General features: G+C 38.6%; 2 protein-coding genes across 5 annotated transcripts in view; one reads left to right on the plus strand and one right to left on the minus strand.

Moving 5' to 3' along the window:
• LOC111864733 (nuclear pore complex protein Nup107) overlaps window positions 1-17,657 on the plus strand; it is a 68,060-nt gene extending 50,403 nt beyond the window's left edge. The window contains exons 11-17 of one of the 2 annotated variants that reach the window (XM_023852218.2): window positions 2,674-2,869; window positions 3,544-3,693; window positions 4,252-4,428; window positions 8,126-8,281; window positions 8,517-8,618; window positions 11,539-11,680; window positions 17,459-17,657. In XM_023852218.2, coding sequence (XP_023707986.1) covers window positions 2,674-2,869; window positions 3,544-3,693; window positions 4,252-4,428; window positions 8,126-8,281; window positions 8,517-8,618; window positions 11,539-11,646 — 889 coding nt within the window. In that variant the 3' untranslated portion in view covers window positions 11,647-11,680; window positions 17,459-17,657. Of the gene's footprint in view, window positions 1-2,673; window positions 2,870-3,543; window positions 3,694-4,251; window positions 4,429-8,125; window positions 8,282-8,516; window positions 8,619-11,538; window positions 11,681-15,171; window positions 15,311-17,458 lie in introns of those variants that run through there. The other variant, XM_023852220.2, reaches the window with a different exon arrangement.
• Window positions 17,658-17,757: 100 nt separating this feature from the next.
• Window positions 17,758-26,475, minus strand: part of LOC111864734 (pyridine nucleotide-disulfide oxidoreductase domain-containing protein 2) — a 37,458-nt gene continuing 28,740 nt past the window's right edge. For 2 of the 3 annotated variants that reach the window (XM_023852221.2, XM_023852223.2), the window contains exons 8-11: window positions 23,912-24,068; window positions 19,831-19,984; window positions 18,667-18,774; window positions 17,758-18,206 (exon numbers count right to left, since the gene is read on the minus strand). In XM_023852221.2, coding sequence (XP_023707989.1) covers window positions 17,988-18,206; window positions 18,667-18,774; window positions 19,831-19,984; window positions 23,912-24,068 — 638 coding nt within the window. In that variant the 3' untranslated portion in view covers window positions 17,758-17,987. Of the gene's footprint in view, window positions 18,207-18,666; window positions 18,775-19,820; window positions 19,985-23,911; window positions 24,069-26,475 lie in introns of those variants that run through there. The other variant, XM_023852222.2, reaches the window with a different exon arrangement.

The raw sequence follows: 26,475 nt of genomic DNA on the forward strand, positions 1-26,475 counted from the left end.
TGTGTTATATTAATTTTGATCCCGAAACTACTAACAAATAGAACTATTGTTGGTACAATGTCTCCGTACGTTCATGAGATGGGCGTGTCAGGCACCGCACTCGTGGTAGCTAAATGTTCATGATCGCTGTCTATCATTGTATTATTGTCACTATCAACTTTATCTAATTCAGGAATCATTATTTTATCGCCACTATCATCATCAGCACAAATCTCCTTCACAACATTTTCCAGCTGGTTTGTAGGAACACGCCGACACTTGCTGCGAGAAACCATGGTGAAACTGAATGAATGTGAAATATGTTCTGACCTTTTCCTTCTCAGAGGGTTCTGACAGTAATATAGACCCCCACAAAGTTTACAAGGGTTCTTTACAAACATGCACAAAAACTATCATATATATGTCTTTGGTTGATGAGTGCCAAGAGAGCAAAGAAGGGAAGAGACTGTCAAAGCGTTAAAACACGCCAACGCCAGGGAACGGCTGGCATCGTCCGGGCGTTAAAACACGCCCGCGCCAGTCAAAGAGTTAATGAGCTATGGTATCATCTTTTGGGGTAACTCATCTCATAGTTCTGTATTCTTCTTCTCCAAGAAAAGGCTATCAGAGTGATGTTGGGATATGGCAATAGAGTTTTGTGTAGAAACATATTTAAAGAGTTAAATATTTTATTATTTGCGTCACAATATATATTTTCATTGTTAGTATTTGTGTTGCAAAATAAAGTTCTTTTTCCATCAAACATTGATTCTTATACTATTGATACTAGACAAAGACAAGATTTGTATCTACCTCAAGCTAATTTAATTATTTATCAGAAAGGAGTTTATTATGCAGGTATAAAAATATTTAATAAATTGCCCATAGAGATTGAGAACACATCCAATAATTTTAAAAAGTTTGAGCTTGTCTTAAGGCATTTCTTGAACACTCATACGTTTTATACTGTGGATGAATATCTAAATAGATAAAATTTTGTTATTATTGTATTCATTGTATTGTCTAGTTGTGTAATAAGTATGTATGTATTCTATGCTCTATATTATGACATGTTCTATATCCATCTTTGGATCTCACAATAAATATAGAACTCCTGATAGGTTACCTTCTCCATACAAGACAGGTGGGAGATGAGGATTGGTGATTATAAGTTAAGGCAGCATGAACCATGGTTTATCAAGGACTGCTCATAATTAGATAAAAAGAAAGCATGCTAAATTCCAGTGTTTGCAGAATCCGAGCCACATTACCAGTGATAATGTGAACAGTGTAAGGCATGAAACTTAGTCATTTTGGAAGAAAAGTAAGGAAGTATCTGAAATGTAAAATTAATGATAAGTGTAAGAACAATAATATTAAAGATATTTACAGTGAAACCAGCTTTTGGGTTTCTTTGTTGAATTTGAACACTAAACAGAAAATTTAACTCTGAAATTATTGACTTGGGATCATTGAAGTTCAATGTTAAGTGAGAGAAAACCTAAAATCAAGGAATGTTAAGTGGAGGTTCTGCTGTATACGAGGAGGTACCCAAAAGAAACCGAACTTATTTTTTTTTTAAACTTATTTATTCAAATTTTAAGCACAAACCTTCAATCCCCTTCAAAGTACTCTCCACTTACACCAATACACTTGTCTAGTCTTTTATTCCATTTTTCAAAACATTGTCTAAATTCATCTTTTGAGATGCTTGACAGCGNTCACCTCAGCAACATCAGCAAATCGCTTTCCTTTCATGTCTCTTTTCATTCGAGGAAACAAAAAAAAAAGTCGCACGGGGCAAGGTTGGGTGAGTATGGAGCATGAGGAACAGGGGCCATACCATTTTTGGTCAAGAATTGTCGTACAGACAGGGCTGTGTGAGCAGGGGCATTGCCATGATGGAAAAACCAGTCACCCAACTGCTCCAAGTCACTCCTGACAGCTCCACAATTTCTTCAATGGTCCTTCGTCGATCTTTCTTGATGATTTTGCGAATTTTTTTGACATTTTCATGTGTTCAGGCCGTGGAAGGACGACCAGACGAGGTTTGTCATCAATTGACATTTCACCATTTTTGAAACGGGAAAACCACTCAGACACTTGAGTTTTCCCCATAGCATCATCCTTGTATGCCGTTTTTAACATTTCAAGAATTTCTGTTCCACTTTTCCCGAGCAAAAAGCAGAATTTCACCGCCGCACGCTGTTCACGAAAATCAGCCATTGCAAAAATGACGATCACACAAAACAGTTGTCACTATAAACTCTGCCGAAACTAGTCCTTACCTTCTGAAGCAACGGTAGTCGGCGTATCGACTCAGGAATGTTAGCTATATGTGCTCATAGCAGCAAAACGCGGTACTACAAAAGCTCTGCCCACAAAAAAATTAGTTCGGTTTCTTTTGGGTACCCCATCGTATGTGCATGAATGAATTTAAGAAAGGTTACCAGTTATGTCTGACTTGGGAAAGGGTTAGAATGGTGATTGCTTGCAGATTCCAGCAATGTTTTGAATAGATGGAGGAGTTACTTTTGTTCGCTGTTGAATGTATGTTATGTTAATGATGTGATGTAATGTAATGCAATGCTCAGCCACTGTTATATGAGCCTAGTTCTGTTGAAGTCGAGATTACTACAGAAAATTTGAAATGGTCTAGGCAGGTCCTTGAAGTGAAACCTGATTTTTATGTAGGAACCAAGAACCTGGTACAGAGTTGCCAGACCTGCAAGCAGAATTAACAGCTGAAGACAATGCAAAAGTGTCAGCATTGGACTGGGTTGTTTACTATCCCTCACAGCGTGCTGAAGCAGTGTGGCAGGCAAATGCACTTATATGCCACTTTCTGGCAGTCGGCAAACTGGAGGCTGCTCGTAAGACATTCAACAAGGTAATGATGTGGCCAATGCATAACACTTTATTATCTCAGACAGTGGGCTATTTAGAATGATTTGTTTGTATTTCCGTTTTTCTCTTGTGTGTGTGCATGTGCGGCAACACGTTGGAATCTGTTTCTCACCATTCATCAGTTGGCTGATCCCTGACATAGCAATGGTTGTGTGTAATAAGAAAAGGGGTCCGTAGAATAAGGGACATATTTCAGTCTCAGGTACTGCATCATATCGAGCTTGTGTGTGGGAAGTGCCTTGTTTGAATCTTGACTGGGGAGTGCCAAGTTTCAGTCTTGGTAGGGGGGGGTCTCAGTCTCTCAAGGCAAATACCAGGACAGTGCCTCTAATGAAACCATGGCCACTTCCTTCTGAATCTGTTCCAGGTTAGTATTCATATATCATTCTGTCATCCAACACTATATTCTGACAGAATCATTAAATAAACACAAGCCGTCTTACTAATAGTGTGACAAAGTTCAGACTCTTAGAGCAAGGACACACCAAGGAAAGTGTTGCATTGTGGTGGTCAGTTTCCTTGGTGTGCCTTTGCCCTTAGAATTTTGAGAAACTGCTTTTCTGCTTCCTAGAATGTTCTGGTTTGGTAACTCCTAAACTGTCCTAAATCTCAGCAATGGAAAATTTCAGCATCCTTTTATGTGTTTTTGCCTTCCAGATACCTGTTGATTCTATTGATCTGATTATGAAACAGTACCGGGTTGTGGCTGATGAGAGTTTGAATCCAGAAGGCTTGACCGTGACTCGTAATCTACCTACTCGAATTTCTTCCTCAATTAGGGAGTACTTGTGCTACAAGGCATACTTGGTAAAGTATCATTCAGAAGAATTTATGTTGGTGAATTCAGATATGGTGTTTAACATTCACTACATTCATGTTGTAGGAAACCTTAATGCAAAAGGTTTTTTTTTTCCTTTATATTGTGTATGTATGTGCGTGTGCCTGCACGCATGTGTGCAATTTACTTTCTTTAATATGGCTTAAGTTTCACGGATCAGTTCCTAAATGTTTATCTGGTGCTGTCAGATTTATTGAACTGTAAGTTGTGTCTGAAGTTCTTGTAACAAATGATAGCTTATTAGCGAAACTAGTTTATAGGAGCCAAGGGCTCAGTGTATTTAACTAAAAAACAGAAAGCCGTAATTCTTACAGTATATAGCCCGACCTCTTAATAACATTGAAATTGTTATTTAATGTTCTTCTGTATATTGTTTTTCCTCATTTTGTTTTCGGATTGTATGGTTCCAGCTTTTTCATCATCCTACTCTTTGAGGTTTTCCTCAGTGCTCAGATTTGCTGCCCCTCCAGAGAAGTGTTAAATGGAGATTTAGTAGCAAGTCTTATTTTGTGAAATTACTGTTATAGGATGCCCAAGAAGGTTTCTCAGATTGGTTCCAACACTACCACCATGCCAAGCCAAGTGCACCTAAGCTGCCAACTGGAGAAATACCTTTCACTGAAAGGGTTGCTTATGATCACCGTCACAATCAGTACAAAACAGAGCTGGAACGATGGAAGATGGCCATGCAACAGCAAACCAAGGTGGATGTCTTATTATATATTCAGAGCTGAAATGAATTAATCTTGTGTTAAATCTGTACTGCTGTATATTCTGGTATGGTTATAAAAAAAAGGTAATGCTATCCCTGTAACAGACCATGGAGGCCCATAGGGTTGTGAGATGTTGAGGCACCCACATTTTCTAGACAGTCGGCTCACAGACGGCGGTAAGGTTGTTAGCCTTATGTGCCGGCCACACTTTACTCCACAGTAAGATTCCTGGTACTCATTTCTGTTAGAGGCTGAGTCAACCCCAGGGTCGTATTGTAGCTGGAAGGATTAGGTCAATTGAAAAAGGTCCACCTCATCGGGACTTGAACCCGTGACTTTCTGGCTTGTAGCATAGTGCCTCAGCCCACTATGCTGCCGCTTTACCCATATCCTGGTATGGTACAAACTTAATTTCATATAAAATGGGAATAATTTTTTATGTTCCTTATTTTAAATGGTCATTTAGTATGTTACCTTCTAAACCATGTCACTAATAAGCCTTTCAGTTTTGGACATTCCAAGTTGCAAATTTTTAAAATAAAAACATTTAATTATTTATCAGGTTAAAATTCTTAGGTACAAGCCTCCTGTACAGATATGAGGCTTGTCCACAAAGTAAGTTTCCCTGGGGCCGTTTGCAGAAATAAAACACAATTTCATGGAAATATTTATTGCAAGAGATACAGCAAGTGTTCAGATATTTTTCAACATAATCGCCACTGGAACTGAGACATTTGTCATACCGTGGGACCAGCTTTTGAATACCTGTGTTGTAGAAGTCCGCCGCCTGGGATTGGAACCACTGTGTGACAACCATCTCCACCTCTGTCATTCTCAAAACGCTGACGCTCACTGGACAAGAATTTCTTGAGGGGTATGAAAAGATGGAAATCACTGGAAGCGAGGTCCGGGCTGTAGGGTGGATGATTAAACACCTCCCAGCTGAACTCCTGCTGGAGACTTGCTGTCCGTTGAGCTGTGTGCGGCCTAGCATTATCATGCAGGAAGACAATACTGGCACTAAGCATCCTGCGCCGCTTGTTCTGAATGGTCCGTCGCAATTTCTGCATTGTTTTACAGTACCGCTCAGCATTCACTGTCTCACCTCTGGTCAGGAAGTCGATGTGGAGATCGCCCCGTCTGTCCCAGAATACTGTGTACATCACTTTCCGCGCCGACGTCTGCTTCAATTTCGTCTTACAGGGAGATCCACTTTGACGCCAATGCATTGACTGCTGCTTGGTTTCTGGGGTAATGTATGCAATCCACGTTTCATCACCTGTGATGATCTGTTCCAGAAACTCGTCGCCGTCATCATGGTACCGCTGCAGAAATGTCAATGCTGACTCCATGCGCTTTGTTTTGTGTTCTGGTGTCAGTTGCTTCGGCACCCACCTGGTGCACAATTTCCTGAACAACAGGTGCTCTGTGACAATTTTGTGCAACAAGGAGCAGGAAAAAATGCGGGACATGACTCTGAGTTCCGCAATTGTGATGCAACAATTCTCCATAATGCGTTCCTGCACAAGCTCCACCAGGTCGTCTGTAATGATGGATGGCCGCTCACTGCGCTTCTCATCATGCACACTTTGTCGACCTGCTGAAAATTGTCTACACCAGCGACGCACCATCTGCTTGCTCATGACGTTAGGCCCATAGACCCGGCACAGTTGATGATGAATTTCGATCGGCGCTATGCTCTGTGCATTCAAAAACTTTACCACTGACCACATGTCACAGTCGGCGGGAGCTGGAATAAGAGCCTCCATCTTCAACAGCTGCAATGATGCTACTATGGGAATGCTCGAAATTCCGTTAATGCATGCGCAATGCTACGTCATTGCTCTATCACGTATGTGCAGTCACTTCATGCAATATAGGGTTTGCTAGCTGTGGGACAAGTGGGAAACTTACTTTGTGGATGTGCTATGTATAACAGGCTCCTTTTTCCATGTTTTCATATTACCTCAGTTTAGGTCCACAGAATATTTTTGCATCTACAGCCCTATCAGAATTTGATTACCCCTTTTATCAGTGCTCGTTGCTGACCACCTTAAAAAGCAGCACTAGCCAGCAGTCGTGTTGGCCAGGCATGTTGTCAGTTGTATGTTGTGCCTGATAGTCTAAAGTCATGTTGTGTTACAATATTTTTGGCTGTGCCCTGACCACTTGAGCTTGTGACTGCACATGTAGCCATCTGAGTCTCACATAAACCAAGCTGGGTCTTTCTGTGTCACATGAAGGCGGGAATAAGGGTGTGGTATGTTTTGCCCACAATGACCTTTGTTCTGAATGACATTCAAATTAAACTTTATCAATTGTCTCAAAAATGGCTCACCTTTGTTTGAAACAGTTTTTGAAATGGTTAATGTTTATGAAAATGCAAGGAAAAATTGGTAAACTTTGATTTTAATGTCATGAAACTTGTACCGTATGAACCAAAATAAAATGTACTAGCTAGTTAAAGTGTGAACCCCAAGTACCAAATTTTATCAAAATGTATCTGTTTTAGAGACAGATGTACACACATATTATCTTATAACTTTTTGAAGAAGAATTTTCAGACCTGTTTTGGCTGGATATTTTTACTCCATTTCATGTCCTGAAATTCCCATATAGTTCATGGCATGCCATTTTGAGACACTTGAATGAGACTTTGGTGACTCAAGTCTTGGTGATAAAACAACTACATCTGCAATTGATTAAATACAATTAACTAGTGCAAGAAAATCCAAGTCATTGTGGTGTAATTATAACAGCTGATTTCATTTAAATGCCACTAAATGCAGGCTAAGTTATTTTAAGTTTTTAGTTTATTGTATAATATATTGACAGTCATGAATAACAGCTGCTGTCAAGTTATATTTAAATGCAGGAATTGGCCACTTATTCAAGATGTGCCAGATGTTTCGGTGTAGTGGTTAGCACTCCTACTTCATATTTCTCAGTTCTCACGTTCAGGTTTTGCACAAGAGGTCTGAAGTTGTGTGTGGTTGGGAAGTGCCCATTCTTGGTGATACCAGCACATTGTAGTGTAAATGTGGAATATGTTGTGTTAACTTGCATATATTCTGTCAAACACATTGAGCTGCAACCCCAACATTAAAACTGTCAGTGTGCCATAAAGAAGATGTTGCTCTCCACTCTTTGTACTTTATAAATAAAATTACAGCTTGAAGCATGTCATGAATGGTGAAAAGACTTGTAAACGCTGACCCTTGTGGTTCTTATTCCATATGGGCTGTTTTTCATTAAACCGGTTAGAAAAATCATACCCTCTCTCTCATTCTTGTACACACTTCTTAAATTCCTTGTGTGAAAAATACCAAGTCCTAACTCTACCCAACAGAAGGCCGTAACATTTTGTATGATGGTAGAGAGATGGAAGTCTTCTTAGCAGTATTTTGGTTATAAGTGAACCTTGGAGTTTTATGATGATATGCAGTCGTTTTCTTGGTTGTACAAGTTTTATATGTTAGGTATATGAAGTCTGGAATGATGAGAGAAATTACTGGGACAACATGGCAGTCATAGAATTTTACAGTTCATCATTCTGCAAACTGTGTCAGAACATTGATATTTAAGGACAGGACCAACCTGACTGCTTGTGTAAGGTGCATCTTAAATGATGCTTTTACATATGGAAGAAATATTAACCAACAGAAGTGAAACTTGTTTTATTTTCCAGACAGTCAAATCTCAGCTTTACAATATTCTGACTTTCCCTGAAGGTGGTTGGCTTGTTGACTCTGGAATTTCAGAGACAGAAGATGGTGATATGAATGGTGAAGTGAGTCGGCATCGTAAGCAAATGGATGACTTGCGCCAATTATGCATTCCAAAGGTTGGTTAAGAGTCAAAAGTTAACCTATTCTTCAAAGCCCCCATGACCTGATATACTGTATATTCTTCATCAGTTTACTTTTCCAGAAAGCTGGATTGTCCTATTATGAAGCCTTATCCATTCTTCCATTCCTTCCCATAAATGTGTCCACTCTTTCTACTCCTTGCTGTATGTATGGTCTCTTCACCTACCCAGATGATCAGATATTTCTGACAGTAACTTTTTTGTTTGACAGGTGGTACTGCTGCTTCATACTGTAATGCATGAGATGGGAGAGTACACAGAATGTGTCGAGCTAGGCAATCTCATTGCCTGTGAGCAACATAAACTGTACAAGGTGTGCTTTCTATTTATAGTAGAGCCTCATTAATTTGAAGTGTTTGGGTCCAAAAAGTACAAACTTATGATTAGATAGGTTGGTATTGTGCAATTTTCATGATAGATTTACAGTGGGACCTCCATTTAATGTTCCTTATTTTGAGGTTTTCTGACATTTAGCATTAAATTTCAGTGATTTCAGGTCAGTAATCTCAGTATTAAGTTTCCTCCAGTAAAATTGTCCTTTCTTTTAGAATTTAAATCCCTGGTCCCCAAAGAAACTGTAAGTAGGAGTTTTACTATATATACAGAGCATAGTAGTTGAATGGCATTATTACCCTGAACTAGTAATAAACACTAAACACTAGTTCCAAAATTTGGAGAAGAATATTTTTGTATTACAAATGCTGAAATTGCTATCAGTCAGAATCACAGGTTCAGCTTGAACATAAATGGACAACTTCACATCTTGACATCACAGCTCGGGTTGTGTTACATCATTGTTTAACAGAAGATGCGACTCATTTATACTATGTTATATTTTAGCGTCCTGTTGCACTGATTTAAGTTCATGATTTGTTTAATCCGTCTTGCAGTGCGTACACTTATCTATCTTCTTCTCTCACTCTCACTACATGTTTCGGCATAAAAATGCCATCTTCAGGTGCTACTCAATTCACGTCAAACTAGTACATTGTATGCCTTGTCTTCACTTTAAAATAACTAAAATATATGTCCATCATATATATTGACAAATGTCAATCGTAAAAATATTAAAACTGTTCAGGATTCCCGATCGCTACGTCGTATCTTATTACGCCAGTCATGCTCATCCTACTCTGTTGGAGCTCTTCTTCCCTATCGTGTGTATTGTGTTTCTGTTGCGTCTTGTTCTCGCGACTGCGTGCGTTATGCTGTTGGGTCTGCTGGGTATGTGTGTGTGTGTAGTACACTCACATGTAGTGAGAGTGAGAGAAGAAGATAGATAAGTGTACGCACTGCAAGACGGATTAAACAAATCATTTATACTATGTTTAAGGGATTCGTTGTGCGTTTTGGAAATAAATGTTTGCTTATGTCCATAGCTTTTACAATACAGTGGAACCTCGCTTAACGAGCATAATTCGTTCCAGAATCTTACTCGTAATGTGAAACACTCGTTAAGCAAAACAATTTTTCCCATATAAATTAATGTAAAATACGATAATGCGTTCCATGCTGAAAAAAATACTCAAAAAATTTTATGTATAACGTTTATTCAAAAAAATTATATATATATATACATTGTTAAGGAGCTCGAATCATCTTAATCTTTTCTTCTATGCAGAACAAACCAACCTGGAATGCGAATTCGATTTGCAGAAAACAAAAAAAAAAAAAAAAATTGAAACAATTAGTTTATTATTTATGATCCATATCTAATTCTTTTTTACTGGAAAGCTGTCTAGAGACATTTGTTTTTGCCGACACTTCAAAATTTGGTGAAAATGTGACACAGCATTATCATTAAATAAATTTGTAGTGCGCATAGCCACTGCCTTATTAGGGTGATGCTTCTCAATGTACAATGCAGCAGTTTCCCATGCTTTCAGCATTTCTCTTATTGCGCCAGAAGACTGTTGCTTTGCTGTTACCTCCTCTGACAAACTCTCCATCACAACTTCTTGCTGTGAAACATAATGCAACTCCAAATTGTGCAAATCGTTGATGTAGACCGATTGTATGTGCGTGCTAGATTAGCCACGCTCACACCTCGTTCTCGCTTTCCAATGATTTTACTTTTCATTTCTATGGTTATTTTTATTCTCTTATGGCTGTCTTTTTTGCAGCTATTTCTTCGGGGACATTTTTGCAAAGGTTATTAAACTTCGCACAAAAAAAGATCACAAATAATATGTCTGAACACAGGTGTGGAAAAATGTGTGATCACAAGTGACACTAAGATGCTAGTGGAACGCGTGCTAAACACAGACTGATGTAGCAAGCACACAATCCGGGACTTCCCCTCTTGTTACTCGTTATGCGAAACGTCGCTTGTTAAGCGAGTCATTTATTTTACAATTTGTTTTGCTCATTATGTGACTTGTTATGAGAGGTGCTCGTTAGCGAGGTTCCACTGTACTATCATCCACGTCAGTACATCACGTTACAGTATCCAGTGTTCATAATGCTATGAGTGCTTTTTTCTTGTCAGATTTGTCTTTCAAAACCTCCTTTGGTAAAAGAGTTATGGATAACTGCAAAAAAAAATATCCCTGTAACAGGCTGTGTTGAAACTAAATTTGAAGTTATTGCAACATTCCATTTTACAAAGTGGATGGTACCTTGATTTTGAGGGATACATGTAACTTACTATTTTGAGTTGAAGACAAAATTTGAATATTCTTGAAGGCCTTAATGAGTATGTGCTGCACATTTTTCAAACAGCAGATATCCTCACAATAACCAATGCAAGGTGGTTTTTTGAACATGCCCTCAGCAAATGTAGAAGGTTACATTTCTGCTTTTGTAAGTGCATGGAGTAGCAAAAATAATTTTTACCACCGAGTTCCCTGTATCTGACAATATTAGCATGAAGTATGTTAATTTAACACAGTCTATCAGAACCCCTGATGTATAGATATTTATATATATATATTATTTATACTTTGTAATTGTGTGGGCTTAAGTTTGAATCTCAGCCCAGAGATTGGAGAGTACAGCAGAGGTTGTTGGTTGTTTTTTTTTCTCTCCATCCTTTCAGGCAAATGCTGGAAAAATAGCATGAAACAGGCCATGATTCCTTCATTACAAATCTTTCCCAGTTCATTTGTAATCCTGTTACTGAAAGGTGTGATTAAATAATACAAGAAACTAAGCCACTGAGGCTTCATAGCATTACGGAATCTCTTCCTTGTGAATATGAAATGTTTATTGCATTATATTACTGGTTTATATAGGTCTTCACAAAAGTCAACCTGTGTGAATTACTGGGAAGAATCTCTGAGTCGTCATTAGCTCTCTTAGACCAGAAACGAGATCCTTGGGGTCATCCTGTGTCATCATAACACTTCAAATATTGCTACCATCAGTGGGTAATTGGTAAGATTGAAAATTGTACTTCAGTAAGGCAGGAAGAGGAATCTTTGGCCTGTATGCAGTGCTGTTAGGCAAAACTTTTTAATATATTGTAACGTGTTTGTGTGTCACGCCACAAATAAGTTCACGCTGTCCTTTGATGTAGCGACTTTATTTCGTTCGCTCACGCTTTACACACATTACAGGCATCTGCACTTGCAGGCTTACAATAACCGATTACAATATTCCGGTGATACTGGACTCAGTTCCGAAGTTTCTCCTCCGAAGGCTGTTCCGCGACTCTCTTCTTCGAAGACTATTCCGAGACTCACTGTTTCTCGCTGAAGCTGGGCTATCTATAACCTTGCCCGCTGTTAGGCAACGAACCCTCCGTTATAACCATGGAGACTCCTGTTAGAATTACCATGGAGCAATTGTTGTCTCCTCTGTAACGGTCTATTGTAGCGTTTCCATAGAAGTCTCTTCCTCTGGTTTGCCGACACGTTACAATATATTAAGTTGTTCATGGAATGTATCTTGTTTGACAACCTTATAATATTATCACTAAATTCTTGTGTATTCATAGGAACCTTTGTTCACTGGTCCTCCATTATCTTCATTCATACACAGCCATCCTCCGTTCTCCATTGATTTTCCTCCCTTGTACCATTCTGAGTGGTGGATTTTAAATCATTATGTGTGTTGAAATGGAAGAATGAATGTGTCTCGTAATTATAGGATTCTTGGAGTGATTCAGTATGATTTGAGTGACTTATAGTGATTTTGTTAGATTGTGAATGATTCTAATTTATCCTTTGTGGCTGGAAGTAACTTTAAGATACATTCCAGCTTGTGTTCATGTATGTATTGCATTTTATAAGAATTCTGTCTGTCTGACACCACATGTGATTCACCATACCAGTTGTAGATGCTGGAGTGATATAGAAGTTTACATTCTTCCCTTCTGGCTAATTACAGTAGTTGCTTCACTGACTATCAGAACTATTTGTAAGTGACATGTCAGTGCTGGCAGAGAATATAATGAAAGTGGTGCACAGTGGATAGTTCATGAATTTATTGTTAGCACTGATGTCTTATTGATATACACTGAAATCCTCATTTAGTGTTTCTTTGGAGAGCAGTCAATTTTGGCACAAAATTGGAGGAAATCTTGAATGGAGAAAAGTTTACACCAAGATCAGTGATGAGTTTGATTTGTTTCATTCTGGTCCGTCACAATAACAATTACAAATTATAAATCACTCCGTCCAATGTGACCGTAAGTTTTTTACTACATAAAAACTTAACACCCTGTTAAGTTTTTATGTGGTAAAAACTTACGGTCACATTGGACGGAGTGATTTATAATTTGTAAGATCAGTGATCCTTGAAAGTGGACGCTCAGTGAAGGAAAACCTTAATGGAGGAACATTAGTGAGGGTTTTGCTATAAACTCTTGCAATGTCACAGCTCTCAAAAGCCATCAGATTGCTGTAAGATGATGATTAGGTCATGTCACAACTCAGTACAGTAATACAGTATATGAAGATGCATTTTCAGTTCTGCTCATGTATCGAATCATCTTTAACATCAGTCCGTTAATATCCATCATACCTTGCTATTTCACGCTGTAAAGAACTTCATAACCTCCCTTACTTATCATTTGTATAAATGAATATTTTTTTACTTCTGTCACTGTTAAAGCAATACTGGAGGCAAGTTTCAGTGGTTCTGATCTTCACCCCATATTTTTAAAATTCTCTCTGTTTTCCCCTGATTAAATTTCTTGAACATATTAACTTTTAGGAGTTAAATGAGTAGGATATCGTCCAGAATGTGTAAGGGCCATTCAGAGTTTTAACTGTAAAACCAGAGAGACAGCTACCGATCAGTTTTGACCTGGCACTCACTGTCTATGATTTGATGGACAACTTCCACTTTTTTCTCTCACATTATGGCTTTTCTTCATATTTTAGCTGGGTTGTCATCACTTCCTTTTCTTGGCACAGACATATTGGATATGGATTTGGTACAGTGTAGCTGTATTAAGTTCATGCAGTGAAAGTTACTGATGCTGACAACTGACAGCAGTTTGAAATTGTATTGTCACATGTATTAGTGCCTAAGACATGGATCTGGATTGGTAATCGATTTATTGGATAACTGCCAGTCATAACTACAAAGAATTATAACACTCCAAACTATTACTGGAACAATAACACATGAAGTCTTCAACACTTCAGTTCTAATCTTTGTTTCTAGCTTTTGGTACTCTGCTGTTGGATTCTGTCTGTCAGTCCATTATTTTCACTACTCTTATAATCTTCTCTTGAACCATGCAGAAGTCACAATTCCACTGCTTCATCACTGCCAAGTTTAAGCCTCTTATATTTTCTGTGTCTGGCTTCACCTTGTCCTATACCGCAAACATGTTCATTCTCATGATTATGTACTCCTCAGCAAGTCAAAGTCGTCAGTCAGTAAATCTTGGTGTTGAATCCCATCTAGGGCTCATGACCAGATATTTATTACTGTTTGGCATTTACGGTCTTGTTTTTGTGTGGCGCCCTCTCTGACAAGAGGACGGGTCTGCCTTTTCTATATGCTGCTGGCCCTTGCCAGTGCAGTCAGTCTTGGGTCTGAGTCTGTTGGGACTTGCGACAGTATTTTACTGTCTCAGATTTGAGACTTCCCTTTTCGTCGCCTCCTACAACTCACAAGGTCACGGTGGAGGTATTTGACCCCGCCTCCACAAGGGGGCCCTACATACAAGTCGAAGTCGAAGTGCGACTGACAGTCAGTAAGTCTTGGTGTCAAGCCCCATCTGGGACTCATGACCAGATATTTATTACTGTTTGACATTTACAGTCTTGCTTTTGTGGGGCGCCCTCTCTGACAAGAGGACGGGTCTCTCTTTTATATATGCTGGTGGCCCTTGCCTGCGCAGTCTTTCTCGGGTCAGAGTCCCTTGAGACTCGCGACCATATTTTACTCTCCCAGATTTGAGACTTCCCTTTTCGTCGCCTCCTACGACTTGCAGGGTCATGGCTGAGGTATTCGACCCTGCCTCCACACGGGAGGCGAGGTCTGTATTTAGGGCTGGGGTACCCTACATATAATATTCTGTAAACCTCGTTATATAGCCACTGCACAGACCACATAGAAAACATGGCCTCTGTTGTTGATGAAACTTGTTTACTGCTCATTGCCTAGCAATGGAAAGCCCTTTGCCTATTGTTGGCCAAGAATTTTTTTTCATGGGATAGTGTTTACGTAGCTGTTCCCTAGCAATGGATGTATGTATTACAGTATGTTGTGCATTATGGGATGCTGTTTCATCTACTAGACAGCTACAAAAAGCAAGTGTTTGATAGCTGTGGATGTACATGCTTTTTATAGATCATATAAACTAAACTAAAAAGCAGTCTTGTTGTGTTCAAACTCTCAGTTATTTCATAACACATGTTGTGTTAATAATTTAAATTACTTCCTGATATAATTGTTTTATATTGCAGAATGACAGTGTATCTGCCTTTCCATGCAGGAGCGTGGTATAAGGCAGAACTTTGTTATACTGAATTTATCAAGATATTGCTGCTAATTGCCTAATGAGAAAAGAAACTTCAGGAACAAATAAATGCAAAAGACATAAGATTATGACTTCATACTCTAGATTATACATGTAAGGCAGCCAGTTTATAGTGCCCTAATCCAATCCAGTTGATACCTGCTAGAAGATGGAGATTTGCAAATGAAGCAGATGGATTTCCTGGGTTTTGTGTTATAGGACTGAGTTGATTGGGTGCTATTCTGACATAATGTGTGCTGTTTATTAATTCAAAGGAGTACTGAAAGTATAATTTAAGATAGAGAATTGTTGAACATGTACACAAAGCTGGAAAAGGGTAATGACGCTATCTAGGTGAGGAGGTAACCAACAAACAAGACAAGGGAAGAAGTTAGATAGTAAATCTGTAAACATTAAGATGAACTTGACAGAGGTGATGAAGCAAGGACACAGAGGAGTATTATAAGTAGGAGAGGCTGCATTATTCTTTCACTAGACCAATTTTAAGTCCAGGTTAGAAGGGGGAGTTTCATAGACTCAGAAAAGGAACCATTCTTATTCTGTGGTATCCAAAAGGAGAATTGAGAGTTTGAGTTTACATAAATATATCATACCAATGGGGCATGTGGTAGTGTAGTTGGTTGAGGCACTATGCTACAAGCCGGAAGGTCACGGATTCAAGTCCTAATGAGGTCATTGATTTTTTTTCAATTGACCTAATCCTTCCAGCTGCACTATGGCCCTGGGGTTGACTCAGCCTCTAACAGAAATGAGTAGCAGGAATTAATTAAGTGATTTTCCTGGGGAGTAAAGTGCGTAAGGCTGACAACCTTACCGCCATCTGTGAGCCAACTGTCTAGATAATGTGGGACCCTCAACGTCTCACAACCCTATGGGCCTTCACGGCCTGTTACAGGGATAGCTTTACTTTTACTTTTATATCTCACACCAACTAGGGTCTTACTGGAAATTACTTTACTTTGATTTGCTCATGAGAGGGGCCGAAAGGCATATTCCTCAGGACTGAAATGAGGTGGTAACAGTGAACATAGCAAATTAGTTTCCAATAAGACAGTAAATAAGCCTCGGCTACACCATTACAAGTGCATTATTTGCTTCATGCTATTGGTGGTAGAGAATTTGCCATGTAGGAAGTTCTGACGTGTATACTTCCGCTACTTAGGTTGTGCAGAAGAATCTCTCCATTTGTGACATCTCAAAGCTGAATGAACATCCCTTGCTGGCTGTCTACAGTTGCTTATTCAGCATATACACAGCCACCCTCGAATATGTGGAGGTTATCTTTGTTGCATTCTGAATGTGTGTTGTACTACAATTATTGTGAGGTGGGTAGGGCATGTTTCATGCAGTGGGGAGGTAAAAAATTAATAAACCGTTTTGGTTGGAAAACTGAAGAGAAAGACTACTGGAAAGTTGGAAGGAAAATATTAAAATGAATTTTATAGAGATAGTGTGGACTGGATTCAACTGGCTTGTGATACTGTCAAATAGTGGGCTCTTGTGAATGCAGCATTGAACCTTTAGGTTCCATGAGAGCTAGGTATTTCATGAAAATAATTTTCCCATTCAGAATAAGTGTGGAAGTTTGCAAATATGTTATGAATATAGACTGCATATCAAAAGTATGTTATGTATATTATCATCATCATCTTAATCATCCTGAGTTGCAATACTTTTACTTTCAACATGGCTTTTTTTATTTTTTGATCCCCATTTATGACGTTATGAATCACTAGCAGTTTCACTGTAGTCTTTCTGGGGTCAAAGTATAAATCTTTCGTCAGACATCCAGAAGTCCAGGTGCGCTAAAAGTCCAGCTCTTTTTTACCTGGCAGAATAGTGTTAATGACTGAGTAGTTTGCAGACTGGCCACTTCAACTGACTGGAACATGACATGTACTTTTGTTTTGCGTGATTATCTGGTTATTGGCCCTGTTTGTTTAACTAGAGACATGTCTAAAAGACCTGTAGGAAGTCCAGTGGCTAATGTGGGACAAAAAGAAAGTGTGTAATAGTAACATCAGACTGACTTAAAAAAGTGTTCATTAATAACTGTCAAGAAACAATACTTATTGATTCTTCAGTTGTATATGAGTATTTCACAAAACATTTGAAACATCTCTTTTAGAAGAAAATGGAAAATTAAGGTTAAGATTGAAGTTGGTAATTGTCCCATCTTTAATTTGCTGGATTAATAAAACTCACCTTTTTAGAATGCAGGAGAACTCTTGCAAGAAGTTAACTATATAAACCAAAGGATACTCAACAAGAGGGCAGACCTGTCAGGTGGCTGGATTCCGTTGAAGATTGAATATTGGCAGTTGGAGACAAAAGTCACAGGATTGGAACCAGTGGCGAGGAATCGTAAAAGAGACCAAGGTTCATCATGGACTGTAGCACCCACAGAAGAAGAAGACTAAAACTCTCAGAAAAAGCATCCCATTCAAAACAGGCCATTGGACAACCTTGTGTAAACATTTTGCAAATGGCTGGAGTAAATGTGTGGAGCATGTTTGTAGGATAATTTAGGATGATATATTTATTAAGAGAATATGTTGAACATATCAGAATCTTTTGTTATTAGGTTTGTAGGTTTGTGCAGCATTCTGAATGTTCTCAGGCACTGACACTCAAGTTTGGAGGGGGAGGGGTTAAATAATGGTGCATAGTTTGGTTTCATTATCCACAGGAGCAGCTGGAGTGAATTACTCTTGTGTTGTTTAACGCCATCAGAACACAGTGTCAATGCCAGATCTTGCTCTTCATAGCCAGCAGAAGTGCAATGCCAGCCTGTGCTGCTATGTAACCTGGGGCACCCGTTACTCCTCCACCAGGATGGGCTCCACTGCCACATAGCAGCAGTTTATTTATAGGAGTGAAGGGGGCTGGTGGCCCAATGTCCCCTGAGACTGGGCGACTTAGAAATAGTTGGTCCATTGATAAAGCTCCATGAAAGATATCCTGGTAAAACAAACATCCATGTTAACATAAAACAGATCTAACTTGTATTCAGGAAGTGTCTGGTTTGAATCTTAGCCTGGAAGCCAAATATCCTGATTTATGTCTTTTGAGGTTTTCTTCAGTCCCTTCTCCAGGTGACTTATATTAGGCCATGACCACTTCATTCTCCAGAGGATGGCCAAACTTGCATTTTATTTTAAATGTGCAAACTAAATATATGAAGATACAGTTTCAAGTATATGAATAAATAGCAAGAACTGCTTACTTTTAGAAGCTAAAAATGTCTCTCAGATGTACAGACTTCCAATCCATTTAATTTAGTAGCAATACAGGAGTCAAAAGCTAAAGATATTAGTCTCTGTTGAATGACAGTAGTGTGTTATGTATGGATTGTGGTGGAACTGGATATGTGTTCTATTAAGTTGAAGTGATGTTAAGTCAAAAGTTAAGCCAAACTTACACCTCCAGTGAGTCCAAAAATTTCATCAAGGTCTGGTGGAGTAAGCACTTCCATTCCAATAATACTGTCAGTGAATCCTGGTGCATATTCCTCAATATTGGAGAATACCTGCCATGGAGAATGGAAAATGCTTGTATTAATCATGAATAACAAAAGGTAGTATGCAAAAAAAGAACAATGACAAGTCAAGCCAGTGACAAGCATCAGTCACATACACTTTGCAGACCTCACTGACATATGTATGTTACTTCCAGCTTAATGGTGGGCACTTTTGAACACAATAAGAACCTTTCGGTTCCATCAGAAGGTGGAAGTTTTCTGACTAAATAAGCAGCTGTTAGCTTCTCAAAAAGTTCTCTTTTCCTTTGGCACTACAGCCTCAATTTGGGTGTTGGCCTACATCCATGAAACTCTCCATTTCACTTCAGTTTAGTAGGTCTTAGACATTTGGTAGGGCTCCTTGGGTGAGTGATCAGCTCATTGCAAGGTCTCTACCTGTACACAAACACTAAACATACATGCCCTTAATGGGATTTAAACCCACGATCCTGGCTTCCAAGCGAACAAAGACAGTGCATGCCTTAGACCGCTCGGCTACTGTGATTGACCTCCACAGAGTACCTTAGAAATTATATTGTATAACCTGGAAACTGTTCTGTGATTTATAGCTGGCATGTGCTTGTACTGATTAAAGACCAGCCATGTGGTTCGAATGACAATTTCTGAATTCCGACTACTGAAAGAGGGTCCAAGACAAAAGAAAATCATATACTTCCACCATCAGGCTTAATTTAAGTGAAATAAGGATTTGAGGTTCTCGCACTGGTGGTTACAGAGAGTTCTATGTTCTTGAAAATAGGCGATAGTTTTGAGGAATATATCCCCTGAAGATCGAAGTGACATGTTCCTCCAAAATATTGGTTGACTTCCAGCGGAGTAAATGACATGTCCCAGAAGATAGAACTCTCCATAACTTAAATGTTTGTTTATTATGTTGTAGTGTATTAAGTGTGGCAGGTAATGTGTTATTTCACAATATTCTGCAGCATTAGGTATGACCAGAGGTTCAATCTGGCTGCATACTTTTCAAGCCAGGGTAGCCACACTTGAAAACTATTACTCTAATGATTTAACTTATGGTCCTCATGACTTACATTCACACACCTGCTTAGCATAATTCTCCTTTGTTTTATCATCCCAAGTTGCACCATTCCTTAAGTGATACGGTGTATACTGAGTGAAGAGAAGACAAACATGACAGCCAGGCGGTGCTAGTGTAGGGTCCACACTCGAGGGAATCACCATTTCAATCATTGGCCTACAGAATTATTTAGAGGAAGTTACATGTGTCATGATCCATAACCCAGGACCCATTTTAAAGTGAATTTCCAAAGCATACAAGTCCACTAATAACACTATGGTATTAAAATTGTAATGACTGAGAGCTGTTTGTGTAGAATCATACATCATACTGGAACAGATTTCAAGTTTCATGGACTGTATTTGATGATTATGGAGGTTTTGTATGTGCAATTGAAATAGCTGCCATTTTGGCTAATTTGGGAATACCATTACTATACATGTAGTTCTGTTCTGGAGCTCTACATAAGCTGTGTTTTTGGTTGAGATCAAATCTTAACTGAAAAAGTTCTTTAGGCATCTGAAAGGCATTATGTTCTGCTTTTATTATTATAAATAAATTATTTATATTTTCTAGTTTTCTCAGTGTTTTGTTCTGGCTGGAGATTAGCCATGACAGAAATATGAATACCTTCTTCATGTCCACGGGAAACTGAATCACCAGTGAAGCAGAAGAGAGCATTTTTATCAATCATTTTTTAAATACAACTACCTGATACTGGTGGCAGAACTCAAAAGTTAAGCATCACTGATCCAAAGTCTGCACTGGACACAGTCCTCAGTAGTTTCATCCATTTCCTTAAAATTCATCTTTATGTTGTTTGTCTGGTTCCTTCTTCATGTTCCAACTGGATATTCACTAAAAGGTTTTCACCACTATCACACAACCAGTTCTGTGTAGGATCTAAAGCATTCATGGTGGCTAAAGTTGATGAAATCTACTCAGGCTATCAGACATGTCAGTTGGTTAAAAATTAGTAATGCTTCAGGGACCATCTCTGTCCCCATCATCAGGGACTGATGTCCCTGAAACATAGGTAATTTTTCACAAACTGACACAGCTGATAGCCTGAGAATATTTTATAAGCCCATTGTAGCATCCTAGATTTGATTATCCCAGCAGTAGTAGTAGACAGCATCTACAAATCATGCAGTTCTTCATTATGTGATACTATGAACTTGTAAATTTTTGTATAACTTTCACCCATTACTAACATTTCTATGTACGTGTATGTTAACTGCTTTTGAAAACAGTTTTCATAATTTTTGAGCACTGAGACTAATAATGGCTGAAGAAAGTAACACCATAAATTTTGTTTTAAAATACACAAGACAGATTCTTTTGAGAATCCTTAAAAGTAAGTGCCCTGTCTTTTATATGTATTTTTATGGTTTTGCTTCAGATGAACTTTCACATTTTTCTCTTTACCACTACTTCATAGTGACTGGGCCCAGTCAACCTGCTACAGCATAGTTGAAGCCGTAAAATAAGATAGCATTATAAAGGTTAATTAACACTGTCCAGTGTGACTTATAAAATGTTTTTTCCTTTTTAATCTTTTATCCTTGACATGTTTCCGTCTTATAAACCATCTTCAGAAGGATATCAATACAATTAGAAACCACTATTACAATGTGTTTTGTGAATACTAATATTATACATACGTTATCATAATACAATGAATACAAAACTCTAATATGTTTTAACAACTACAGCAGTGTGCATGCTAATACGTTAAAATATTTACAAAATTTCAATTAGTATGTTTAAAAAGATGTTAATTTTTTTAATCCAAATTGGTTCATGTCCTTTTTATTTCCTCTCCTTGAAGGAAGTTGAGCATCCACCACCTTGTGGTTCCGTTGTTTGGAGAATAAGATTCTGCAACTATTATTATGGTATAATGTACAAGGGTCGTACTGAAAGTCATGAGCAACAATTTTTTGTAAAGTAACATGTTTATTATTGACAAACCAAATACACCACCTCAATCTACAGACCTTTCTTTATTTTTCCACATAATTGCCACTTCTTTGTACACGTTTCTTCAGCCTTCTGGGAGTTTGAAAATTCCCTTCTGTAAAATTTCGTTCCAGCCACTACTTTCTGACTTGCCTCCCTTGTCTCAAAACGTCCACACAACTGATCCTTCACAAATCCAAAAAGATGGTAGTCAAAGGGTGCCAGATAAGGGCTATAGGAGGGGTGTGGAAGAACTTCCCACCCCATCTTTGCAGTTGCTTCCAATGTGAGGCGAGCGTTGTCATGCAGGATGATGATGTTTCGTCTTGGACGTTTATCGCGCAATGCACGACGGAGCTGGTGCAGCTCCGAAGCTCATCTTCGATGCTGGTGTTCCCATCTTTAAAATGTTTCACCCATCTTCGAACACTTCTTGCACCCATGCACACACTTCCATAAGCACGCCAAAGTCTCTGGTGAATTTCTGCAGCAGGGATTTCCTCTTTCACAAGAAATTCGATGACAACATGCTGGTGAAACAACATATGGTTGTCGGCCATTTTGTTATGAGTAATACTGGTCACATAATGTAAGCTATTGATGTCACAAGACACTCAAGGTTAACACAGCAGCTGGTTCTACCTACCAACATACTCTCTTTTGTCTGCTGTTCCCAGGTTGCATGCAAAAATAGTTGCTTGTGACTTTCGGTATGACCTACGTAGTATTTCCATAGTCCCTGTTTTACTTCATGTGAGCTTTTTTTATTTTACCCTACCTTTCATGTTGTCTTGTTAGGATCACGCTGTGTTGTTATACTGTTCTAAGGTATACTGAGTCGCGTATTTATACTCATTGTGCCTTATGACGTTTGTGTGGGCATGTACTGATGTTTTATTGTGATGTCGAACATATTGTGACATGTTGCGCAACGAAGGACCCCAACCTCCCCAGCGGCACGTGGCGGTAACGTAGCGCTCGCATAATAGGCGAGTCATCACCCTGCCACTCTCCCCGCGGTGACGTCACGAGCGGAGCCGAAGTTAGCTGAGTCCCCGCAACCTGGTAGCTATGCAACGCGAGTCAACAGCGGTGACGTCACCAAGGGATATTGCGGTTGCTAGGCAGCAGTCAACAACTCCTGTGACGTGGCATGCAACAGGCACCACTGCGGCTATATAAGGGAACTGCATAGCAGCTACAAGTGAGTTGTAACGTAACAGTCAGCCGGTTACAGTTGGAGTATAGCAGCCGTCGCGGAAAGAAGAACTGGACGTGTATGTGATTGTGTAATTGGGAGTGTGTGATACAGTGATACATAGCTCCCCTACTGTCAACGTGTATACTACTGAAGACAGAGTGAACTGATTTGCGCATAGGGTTATAAATCGTGAAACCCCGCAACACTGGTAACAGATTAATGCGATTAGGGTTATAAAGTGTGAAACCCTGCAACTGTGTGATAAGTAATTGTAGCCGTTACTTGTAGATTGTTCAATAAACCAATTAACGATCTCTACAGCATCTTCGGTAACCAAAACACGTTACACTGGTGTCAGAAGTGGGATTTGAACTTACACACGTGACCGACGAGATTCGATCTCGAAACACGTTACAATATTATACAGGTAATCACTCTACTTTGTTAAGTTTTTGTTCTTCTATCGATTGAGTTTATTAAAGTGATATATGTGGAAGTTTTCATTTACATGATGCTCCATTTTTTTTAGTGTGTTCAACTATTTCCATGATTACTGTCACAGGTCCATACTGGTGGCTTTTATTTAGTGTATGTTGATCAAATGCCGATTCATCTTTGTTTAATCATATATTTCTTATGTATTTTAACATATTAGTACATGCCGTTGCAGTTAAAAAATATTAGATTTTGTATTCATTGTATTATGATAACATGCGTATATATTCTATACATTGTATTAGTGTCCTTCTGAAGATGGTCTATAAGACCGAAACTTGTCAAGGATAAAAGGTTAAAAAGAAAAAAAATTATAAGTCACACTGAACAGTGTTAATTAACCCTTATAATATTGCTACTGTGACAGACCAGGATGAACCAAATCAAACTCAGATAGCATATCGTTATAAAATAATGACTGCAGCACAATGATTTATTTGTGTCACCTGTCTGAGATATCGCCATTGAGAGCACAGTTGTATGATTGGTTGATGATTTCTGTATTCTCACAGTTGACATGGATTGTGCATTGGTGAAGTGGCATTGGCTCATTTTCTTTCTCACATGGATCAGCCAGAAAGTTGGGCAGTTTGTTCACTGCAACTGTGAAATGGCTTACAGTTAAGCATATTAAGCACAAATAGAAATGGAATAATTAATAACAGGTAAAGTTGTCCCTGTGCTTAATTAAGCATTGTCATGAAGGTGAATGGAGGTATACCTCCACCATTCTTGACCTTGGTACTAGATGGAGTTGAATAGTCACCTTCATTCCCCGGGAAAAAGCGTTTGGTACCCACTGAATATGAGGCTGGATGGGCCCCAGAGCCAGTCTGGACACTGTGGAATAGAGAAAATCTCTTGCCTCTGCTGGGAATTGAACCCCAGCCATCCAGCCAGTACCCTGTTGCTGTACAGACAGCTAGACTGGCTCCATATAATTATTCTTTAAATGTATGATATACTGGTACATCACATCTACATTAGGAATTTATTGTTTGAGGTATGTTTGATAGGCACAATATTTTGAGAGTTCTGCTTCCACCTTTGAGTTATTTGTTGTCATTGTAATTATAGTCTTAGTACTTAGTGTCTTGTTATGGCAGTAACTTAGACTGAATCTATGGTCTTTGGATAATAAACTAACCCTTTCAAATCCTCAGATGGAAAAAGAAAATATCTTGTTCAGTGAGATGAACTGAATCACAGTTTCAAAATTCAGACAAAAATAAGTCACTCATGGTTAGATGTTTCAAACAGATAGGCCAAAGAGGGTCAATGAGTAAATACTAGAAATTTAAACAAATTGTTATAAAAGTGCAAAATGAATGCAATGTTGAATATCAAATTCACAGTCAACTCTCATAATATTTCTGCATATTCAAATATTATCAGTCTCCCATATGCAAACTATATTTCGGCCAAAGAAAAAATAATCATCTGCATCGTCTTACAGAAATCTTTTTCAGATCATTACAAGTACCATATAGACTTATGAGACATAGATACATCTTAGTGCAATTGTATACAAAATATGTATGAAGTTACCAAAGTCCACAGTATCATGCTTTAAAATAACTGGTGCAGAGACATTGGACAAGGGGATTCATGAAGTTGCATACAGAATTTTATTAGGGAAATCGATTGCATGGCAACCAATATGGAGACTGAGAGATGTGTTAAAATGGATCTGAAGAGTGTAGTATTCGAATTGGATACAATTCTGGGTAGGGTCCAATAGTAGGCTTTTGTTATTAGGGTGTTGTATGAAGTATGGAGTCCTCCCACCACATTTTGCTACTTAAATGTATAAACATGGCAGTGGCAATATATGAGTTTATGGATTGTTGCTTGCAAGCTGCCATTTTATTAAAATGAAGTAGACAGTAAATTTTACTGGTTGTGCCCAGCAATAAATTTCTGCTGCTAGCAGCCAGCCAGATTACTTGAAACATAGAGAGAGAGAGAGCAGTAAGAAATTTAGACTTTCCATTGTTTTGCATATTCATTGTAGTCTTCTGGATATAGTAGTTCCATGTTGAAATAGAGAAATTACCAAGAGGAACTTGCTGTCTCCTACTTCGTGGTCAAAGAGATACAAAAAATAGTGTTTGGGGGTTTACACTGCAATATAACCGATTGCTCTGAACTGTGTGAGATTTCCAAATAGTTGAAGTCATCACATATTATAAGGATGTGTATAATGAATGCTGATAGTATTTCTAACCAGTCACAATTGGTTACAGTCTGCTATATTCTTACATAAACCTCTGAACACATTTTCTGCCATTTTCATGTGAAGATTGATTTCCTCTGAAATATTAGTGATAACATCTGCTTTCTAAAAATAGGTTTACAAGCCTATTCTGGCTTCAATTTAGTGACTAAATGGTATGTGTTCTTCTGTGTGGTGGTACTTGAAAAAATTTTGATCTTTCCTTTGGCATTCTGTGTAGAAGTTCAGTCCACTTGTATATGTAAAATTTTATCATGAATTATGTTCGTTTCATATATATTATAGCAGACAGACCTGCTGCAGGGCAATGACAGTGAGATAAGAAAAAATACAATGGCCATTACTGAGTAGCAGCTTTGTAAACAAGCTTGTTTGCACAGCAGCAGTTGGAAACAGCAACAGAGGAATGGTGTTTTCTGTGCTGTTCATGCCAAGGTTCTATATCAAGGACCAGATGACATTACAGGGGAGTCTTGAGATGGCTGATAGAAGAGTAGGAGTTCAGTGTGAGATGGCTGCCAACCTGCAAGGACATGAGCCTGGGAGCAGGGGAACATTCCCTCATGAAGACACAGCAGACTGAGAAGACTTAGTGTATGTGCTGTAGTGAAATGCAGCATGTGTGAAGTAACAATAGTGCTGTAGTTACTTGTAGTTACAATGGTAAGTGTTCAATAAATCCAATTATCAATCCAAATCCTATCTATAGCCACTGTATCACATGAAAACTGGTGTCACAGGTGGGGTTGGATATATTGATTATTGGATTGAAGA

The sequence above is a fragment of the Cryptotermes secundus genome, unplaced genomic scaffold, assembly GCF_002891405.2.
Source record: "Cryptotermes secundus unplaced genomic scaffold, Csec_1.0 scaffold724, whole genome shotgun sequence".
Taxonomy (NCBI): Eukaryota; Metazoa; Arthropoda; class Insecta; order Blattodea; family Kalotermitidae; genus Cryptotermes; species Cryptotermes secundus.